A 9132-nucleotide genomic window follows, 5' to 3' on the forward strand; every position below is an offset into this window, starting at 1 on the left:
TTGTGCAAAAATTGTGTGAGAAGAGGTTTTCAAGTTTCGCCAGAAAACTTGTGAGGAAGGGTTTCCAAGTTTCGCCAGAAAACTTGTGAGAAGGGATTTTCAAGTTTCGCTAGAAAACTTGTGAGAAGGAGTTTCCAAATATCCCCAGAAAACTTGTGAATAATGATGGATTAATGTGAGACTTTGCATGAAGGGAGCCCAATACCCAACAAATCTCCCCCTCACAACTATGTGGAGATAAGGCCCAAAATTGAGAAGCCCAAATTTTGTCTCACTTAAAAACCAAGTGGAGAAGGGTCTCTTAGGAAAAAACAGAGAGAGAAAATTACACAGCCGTCAGGGAGAGAAAGAAGAGAGAAAGAGAGCAAAAATTTGGTTCCCACACACAGAGCAGTTTCAGTAAAATTGCGATCCCCACTTCGTTTACTGTTGGATCGGGCTGGAAATTTGACATTAGGTTCTTAAAACCTTGATCTTCGTTTTGACCATTGGGATCGTGGATTGGAGGTCTGCGGTTATAGAAATCAATTTTGTACAGTTGCTCAAATTTAAGGTTTCTTCTTCTTTATTCTTCAGTTGGAAAGCCTTGTTGCTTTAATATATCAGTTGGTTGTAAGCATTTGTTTATGCATTTGATTAGACTCTCTTGTACCCTAATTTTATCATAGTAGAGCTTGATTGACTGACTTGTGCCCGTGGGTTTTTACTTCTCACATTGAGAGGGTTTTCCCACGTTAAAAATATTTGTGTCTCTTTGTGATTATTTTCTGTCATTTATTTGTTTTGTTGCTCCTTGTTGATTTTTGCAAGTTGGGGGAATTATTTTCGTTGCGTACTTTGGTACTCTTAATTATTCTGTTGTTGTTTTCCCTATCACAGTAGTATCTGAGCCGATGGTCTGATTAGGTGACCGGCTCGACAGGTATGATGGCTGGCAGGTGGATCCAAGTTTAGAATTCTTGCGTCGAAAGTCTTCCTAACGATGGGTCCACGTGGAAAAAGAGGCTTCTTGGTAACATGGAGGGTTAGGAGGCGTGTCCTGCTGTCATGAGGGAGGTCATGATGGAGCGGCGGTGCAAGCACTCTGAGCGTGAGTGAGCTCTGTAGGCCCACCATCGGATAATACTAGTAGTTTTCGCTGCAGGAGAAGGGGTAAAGTGTGGTCCTTTGTTTGAGGAGGAGAATTGTTGGAATGCAAGCAAAGTCCCATATCGTTGATGGATATGGGTTTATATATACACTTATTTCCATTAGTTGAGAGACCTTTTGGGTGGTGTCTAAAAGCAAAATCATGAGGGCTTGGGCTCAAAGCGGACAAATATCTCACCAATATGGAGACATATGTGTATGTGTGTGGTAACCCCTAATGCACAACAAGAATTTAAGAAAGTACTATCAAAAGATCATACACCGTATTCTTCTCCTTTTTTTCCTCTTTGACCAAGCACTGATTAGAGTCATGAGAATAATTTTGGATATTAGAATTTAATAACGAAGTGGAAAATAAACAATTAAAAACAATAAATTTATTCAAAATAAAGATTTAGATAGATTTTTTCGTATATAAAACTATAAGATAATAAGAAATTGACAATCATGTTACTTTTTATTTCTCACATTTTCATGAAAGAGATTTCACTTATTCATCAAATCATTTCCAAAGCGTTGAGCATTTTTCTAATCACACTCAGCAAATTAAAAACATAAAATAAAACATTCGGCAGGCATGCCCGTTTACAAGTTACAAGGACTGAGAAGACCACTAACTCCAACGAGGATTTATTAGAAACTTAAAATTAAAATCTAGCACATTGTTTATTGGAAAATCCCTTGTCCAGGTGACAATATATTGTTTGGGTCAAATTCAGCTTTCCTATCTTCAATAAGTTTCCATTTAGAACCAAAATGTTCCACCCATTCTTCATGTGTTTTGTTACCGGTAAGATATTCTTTGATCTTAATACCAGCATCCTTACAAAACTTCAATACCAATTGATTTTGAACTTCGAATCTCTTGGCATGTTCATACCCACTAGTTGCAAAATTAAAAAAATTTACAGAGTAGAAAATATCCTCATCTGGTGTAACTGCTGACGTCCTATCATCCCACCTGCAAATTAAAATGCATTTGATTCAATTTAATCCTCACATATGTACAAAGTCATACACACACACCTATTCCCATTTCAATATAGATAAACTATAATATTATCTTTAAGGATTTAGGTTTACTCATTTGTTATTAAGCAAATGTCCATTTAATTATTTATGTAAAATCTATAATAAATTTTATTTGCATATATTCACGGATACAATTTTTTTTTTATCATCTCTATGTGCAGGTAAGATTTAGATCATAAATTGACAATTTTTAATATTGAAACAATATGATGAACTTACTTCTTTCGGTTCATTGGGTAGACTAAATAAAGTCCAGATTTTGACGTAACATTTTGCTGAACAACAATTCCCTTGAATACACCTTCATTAAATTCTATGATTCGAGATTTTGGAACAAAGACGTTCAACCACGGATGAGGAACATTCCAAAGTCCAAGTGGATCAATAAATGTCTCTGCCGTGTGAACTCTTTGCAGAAACTCCACGTATCCTTCATCTTGTTCGAACTTAAATGTAGGTATAAAATGTAATTTTTTAATCAAATCTTCAACTTCCTACACAGGAAACAACAAGATGGTGAATTTAATAATAACAATAATTCATGACTAAATTAATCTTAAAATACACGTTTCTAATTAATGATTTGAATGAGTTTGGCTTTGGATTCACGAAAACAAAATTATTTTAAATTCATATGGGTCGATTTGATCCTTATCTATAAGGACACATTGCCCTTTCTAGATTTCTCTAATAACATAACATATTATAAAAAGATCATTTGTTCCAACCTACCTGCTTCACGCGTGCTTCAGATTTTTTGTCAAAATATTTGACAAGCTCTAAAACGTAGATGATGCCATGTTTAGTCACAAGGGATGTTATCCTTGGTTTATCAGCAGTAGGGTAGAAGGAAAGTTCCAGTGCCAATTGTGTTAATAGAAGACGACCTTCTAAGAAATCTGCTTCACTAGAGTCATTCCTTTCATTGAACGAGATTATATACTCTTGGTCTCTAGTAAATGTAGCGAAATCACTGTAAAGCAAGTGGACCCTACGTGCCTGCAAGCAAATTAAACAACCTTGTTAAAAATTAAGTAAATTAATGAATAACCTTGAATTTATTTAGTTAAGTGCATCTTCGTAAAACAATGTTAATCCATTAAATTGTTTTTCATAGTATATTGTCGAAATATAGGATTAAAATTTTTTATAGCTTAGGGATGGATGATCATAAATTAATTAATTATTATAACTAATTATCAACTGCCTATTTTAATAGAATTTATTTTTTTGTACATTAAAATAAAAGGTTTTAAATTAGTGATTGTCACTAGAGAACAATAATGGTGTGAACATGATTTTTTTTCTTAATATTCCACAACATATTGCTATAGTTTTGTGCACAAAAAGAAAAATTGTATTAAAAGAGGGAAAATAATACTTGCCTTTGTGGGTGCAGGTCCTAGAGGTATTTTGGCTCTTGTTATCACTCCAAATTGACCTAATCCTCCGAGAACAGCATAAAATACTTCTGAGTTTTTTTCAGGAGAGCAAGTCACAAATTCTCCTTTTCCTAAAAAAAAGAAAAAACATATATAGACATGTTATAGAGTCTATGTGAAAATAAAAAATAAAAAATTACATGCACATAGTGAACTGAAATTTTGAGAAGAAAAAAAATAATAGAAAATGAACTTGTTTAGATGTTATGTACATGGTAACAGGAACTATTTTAGAAAATTTATAAGAATAACAAAAGTAATAGTTACATAATCTTTAATTCCAAAAGTATCATGTATGAAACAAAAGTAAAAAAAAAAAAAAAAGTATTATAAGTATCTTTTTATTGCAGCACTGTAAACGATTTAATATCAAAGTTTTGCATCATATAGCATTTCAAAATTAGTCAAATCAATTATATATAAATATAAGTGTAAAATTGTGTACGCAACTAATGTGTTTTTATTCCTTAAAAAAGTAAGGAAGAATTGACTTAAATTCTCTGTATATAATTGACTTACAAAAAGACATATGGTTCTATTCGTCGTTGTCACTTTTAACCAAATTTTCTGAAGTGTTTGATAGTTATCTTATATTAATATGTGGTATATATGATAAAAGAAATTAACTATTGATATGATTAAAATTATATATATAAAGAAGAAGTAACGTTATCACATAAATTAATTTATGAGATTGACTTGAATTCGAAAGGCACATTATATGACGGATTTATCATCTGTCAATGTCTTATACAGCCATAGAAAAGTCCTCACGAGGAAAGAAGAAGTAAGCTAATTTGTACATTAACTAATAGGCATCTCGAAAATTTTCATTATTTTTTTTTGCATATTTTGAATCTATCAATTATTTTTTTAATCTCATAAAACATATAATTTATTCATTTATATTGTTTTATCACTTAAAATATGATATAATGTTAAAAATAATAAATTTAATTAGTATAAGTTCAACCTGAATTAAACTAATAAATTATTGATGAGTACTTTAACTAGTTGAATTTTATCTTTTAATTTTTATAATTAAAAATATTTCATTTAGTTTATATATATATATATATATATATATATATATATATATATAAAATTTCAACGATTCAACCGTTAAATTAAAAGTTCTTAATAATATATTAAGTATATAAAATTTTTAAAAAATTGATGAAAATTATGTGATACTTTGTTATATAAATTCAAATCAATGTATAAAATACTTCTATGATTATTTGTCTATTTGAATTAAAAAAAATGAAGTATTTAATAACTTTTAAAATTTTCTAAAATTTGTAGACTTAATATATGCATTAAGAACTTTTAATTTAATGATTGAATCGTTAAAATTCAACATATATCATGAGTTATTAAGTGAAATAATTTAAGTAAGAGTTACTTTTAGAGTCATTTGATCCTCTCTCTATATATATATATATAGATATATGTTTTTTTAGTTCTCAGAATTATATAATATTTACATTTTAATATCTACAGAAATAGAAAATAAAAATTAAAAAGAAACAAAAAAATAACATGTATATTGATTAACGACCCAAAAAAAAATGAAACAATTATTTACTATAGAAACTCGTTATAAAGTTTATGAAACAATAAAATCTAAAACTTTTAAAAATATTGATCATACCTGTAACAACATCAAGTTCAAGAACATTGGCAATCTGAGGTCCGAACCTAAAGGTTCCACCAAAGATCCCAGCATTAGAGAGTGTGCCACCAACCGTCAAATACAAATAATCAGTAAAAGCCAGAGGAGTGAGTCCATGTTTAAGAGTTGCATTCAACACATCAATCCACAGTTGCTCACCACCCACATCAGCATAACAACCCCATGAACTCTTCCCATCACAAACAACCTTAATTCTTGACCCGTGTTTGAAAGCATTGAGGTGAGTCATGTTCAGCACCACCCCATCTCGCGTCATGGCTTGACCACTAACCGAGTGGCCTCGCCCTCTAGTGGCTATGGTGAAAGGATTGGGAAGAGAGTTTGAGAAGTTTATCAAAGCTGAGATATCTTTAACGGAATGTGGCTCGAAAACTGCCTTTGGGGTTTTGTGAACTATTTTCCCGAAATCATTTGAGGCTAGTGAAAGGGCTTGAGGGTTACGTGTAAACTTTGAGGCTAGGTCTTTGGGTACTGATTTGAATGGTGACCATGGTCGTGAATTTGATTGTGCTTGTGTCACAACTGTGCTGAGTAGCCACAGCACAGTCATAACTTTTGAAAGCACTATATTCCACGCCATTTTTTTGGTAGGGAAGGTTAATGAATAATGAGTTAGTTTGATATGTGCTATTGCTTCTAATTGGCTTGTATATATAGTAGAAGAAGTCTATAACAATATATTAGTTTATAGAAAAAGTCTTTATCGCCCGCTTATATTTTAATTGTTAATTTTCACTTACGTAATGTTGTGTAGAAATTTGACTACGTAGATTATTTATTGATTTCTTTTTATTATTATTATTATTATCAAGTTATAGCTATTATTTATATATATATATATATATGATAAATTTGATAGTTTTTATAATTATTACAATAAAATTATATCAACAATAAATTCTAATTTATGAATAATATAGTTTTTATTATATATTACAAATTAAAATCTAAATGTTTTCCAACAACTAGTTTTTATCATTTTCTCTAGTGTGTCATCACAGACCTTTGACTTTAGTTTTATTGTTATGGGTTTTGTTATGATTAGTGTGACATTGGAGTTAGTAAAGGATATATTTATGTATATTTTATGTGTGGAATACTTGAAGTTATTTTTATTAAGTTTTATTTTCTTAAAGTTTTTTAAAGGCCAATTTTGTATTTTGGTTTATGACTTATATCTTATTTTATTTTCATTCTTTAATATTGAAGTTTTAATTCAATAATTTAAGATGTGTATAGAGTCTTTTACATTATGAGTCAAGAAATTAAATTTATTTTATTTAATCTTTCATAAAGAAACATATTTTCATAATAATTTTACATTAAATGTTTTGGGGGTAAAAGAGTGTCACAACTTCTAGGAGCTTCAATACCCTTCCCTAAAGTGATATCTAGCCCAGAAAGTTGATTAGGAGTTTGTAGAGCATGGGTTTGAGAAGATATGTCAACCCTAGAGAGTTTTGAAGTTCTTCCTTTCTTTTGATTTTAACTTCTAGAAAGTTAATTAAGGTAAAGGAAACTTGTTTGTTTGTTGTTTATGGTCGATTAACATAGTATGTTGAGATTGATAGCCAATTTGATGGCTGAGTGTTGAGTTTTGAAAGATTTGCTTAAGTTGGGGGTTTTGGGGTGATTTTTTGGGTCTTGCCTAAGAGGGATGATTTTGTACACTAACCTTGTTGCATGTGGATTTTGATGATGAATTTGAAGAACTAAGGCTGTAACCTTTGAGTTTGATGGTTTGGATTTTGAATTTGGAGCTTTTAGATGAGCTTGTGGGGTATGGAGGGGTTTAGAACCAAAAATCGTGAAAATTGCAGATGGTATCTCCAATGGAAATTCCCTAGGTGTGTATTATGTCGAGTTAGGTGAATTTAGGGATGAGACACAAGGTGGTGTATTGAGTGGAATTTGATTGGAAAAATTACCTCTCAATAGGCAAATTGAGGGTTGAGAAAAAATTAATTGAGTGAATGATTTCTCGTAGAGTGATGATTATCACGATATGAAACATTATCTTTGTATATAAAATGATTATTAATTATATATTACACATTTATTAACAAAATTGTTATATATGTAACTCACTTATGACATTCTCAACATAGACTAGTTAAGGAATAAATATATTAGTTATACTAGCTAACATTGGGGAGATTTTAAGAGTTAACTCAATAGTGAGTAAATTTTTGGTGACAAGAAAGATAAAAACTCTTGTCATCATTATCAATATCTTTATTAGGAGAGTTGGGACAGGTTCTACGAGTACCTAATCTTGCCAAATTATTTGGTAATTAAGTTAACCCAACAGTTATATAAATTATTTATTTACTTATATGTTTTGGTATTATTAATGAATTTTTTGTTTCTATTATGTATAAAATAGGAAATGAGAAGTCGAGCATAGGAGCTACAAACTTTTAATGTCTACATCCATGTATTGTCCCGTGAGAGGTATGATAAGCTTGAGGAAGATATAATGAAGGAAGATGCCTCTTCTTTGGCTAGTGGATCAGGGGTCAACCAGTAGAGTCGACCTAGTCATTATGCCAAGTGGAGAGTAGCTTGACAAAGAAAATCAGAAGAATACACAAATGATGCCACTTAGGAAGTAGTAGGTAGGATTATAAGTATCTTTTTTTTTTCCATAGGTTGGATGGATTACTCACAATCAATTACTAAAAAATTATTCAAATAAAACTATTGTGTTGTAGGGCAATTTAGAAGAACAAGTCAATCTGGGGACTTCTATTGAGGGGAGCATCAAGACATATTGACAGTTGCACTTAACACTCAAGAGCATCCAGGTCATGTGTATACATTTGGATGGGTAGAGACATCCACAATGTCTTTGGACCTCCTTTAGCTACGCATATCAGTAGATCACAACTTATTGTTGATGATTGAGCTCACCTTAAATCTAAACTGAAGGCAAAGGTGATGATGGACCTCAAAAAACAACTTCCATCCATGGATTCTACACAACCTTCTCTTTCTCCTTCTACTCATCCTCTATCATCTTGAAGATGAGTTATGTTGCCCTTAACACATCAAAAGAGGATGTAATTGATGCAGCATAATTGCATGTACAATTATACATTGATGGCACACTGAAGCAATTAATTAGTGGCTATAGGCAAGGAGCACATGTTAGGGTCAATTATCAACCACTAGGAGATTTCAGATGATATGTTATGGATCAAGGTTATCGACATTAGAGAGCACAATGCTTGAGTCCTTGTGCCCATTATAGATGTTCAGATAGTGGGATAGACCCTAAGTACCTTTATCCTATGGCCATCTAGGTTAACTAGGGCCAATGTGGCTAAGGTAATCAATGTTTCAATTTATTACATTCTATTGATGTCTTTAATTAATTATGTTTTACTAAATTAATTGTATTATATGATGTTTAAGTTCCTTTTGGAATGGGGAAAACTATTGTTACTACACATGCAATTGTAACGCCCAATTTATATAATAATAATTATATATTTTCTTATATAATATTTTCGCAATTATATTATTAACAATATTTTTTTTATGAAGATAAAGATAAAGAAAGAATATTTTGTGAATTTAATACATGATATATCGTTCTAAAATATTTACAATAATGTATTATTTTACACAATATTTCTTTCTTTCACTTCTATTACCATATTTACATTGATAATGGAAGTAAATTTACAATAACAAATAAAATTATAATAGATTCATCAAATAGCCTCCACATTCTCATTTCCTTCCAAGGAAGACAACAGCTATAACAACTGCAAAATGATCTGGAATCCCAAGTAGATCCATCTATTT

At 30.9% G+C, this 9132-nt stretch overlaps 1 protein-coding gene across 1 annotated transcript; it reads right to left on the reverse strand.

Annotated features, from left to right (window-relative positions):
- Positions 1 to 1587: 1587 nt before the first annotated feature.
- Positions 1588 to 5943, reverse strand: LOC109791932 (cytokinin dehydrogenase 2). The gene is made up of 5 exons (XM_020351297.3): positions 5278 to 5943; positions 3567 to 3694; positions 2914 to 3180; positions 2401 to 2675; positions 1588 to 2110 (listed from the first exon to the last, which is right to left on the reverse strand). Exons 1-5 carry the CDS (start codon positions 5897 to 5899, stop codon positions 1816 to 1818), a joined length of 1587 nt encoding a protein of 528 aa, XP_020206886.1. The 5' UTR covers positions 5900 to 5943; the 3' UTR covers positions 1588 to 1815.
- Positions 5944 to 9132: the final 3189 nt, after the last annotated feature.

This window comes from Cajanus cajan, chromosome 1, assembly GCF_000230855.2.
Source record: "Cajanus cajan strain Asha chromosome 1, NIPB_CcT2T_4, whole genome shotgun sequence".
In the NCBI taxonomy this organism is placed as follows: domain Eukaryota; kingdom Viridiplantae; phylum Streptophyta; class Magnoliopsida; order Fabales; family Fabaceae; genus Cajanus; species Cajanus cajan.

Excerpts from the sequence above, each read along its gene's own strand:
- LOC109791932 (XM_020351297.3), bottom strand. The coding sequence starts at position 5,899 with ATGGCGTGGAATATAGTGCTTTCAAAAGTTATGACTGTGCTGTGGCTA. Across the intron at positions 3,181-3,566 it reads TAGGACCTGCACCCACAAAG|GCACGTAGGGTCCACTTGCT; the intron begins GCAAGTATTATT and ends ATTTGCTTGCAG. Across the intron at positions 2,111-2,400 it reads TACCCAATGAACCGAAAGAA|GTGGGATGATAGGACGTCAG; the intron begins GTAAGTTCATCA and ends TTTAATTTGCAG.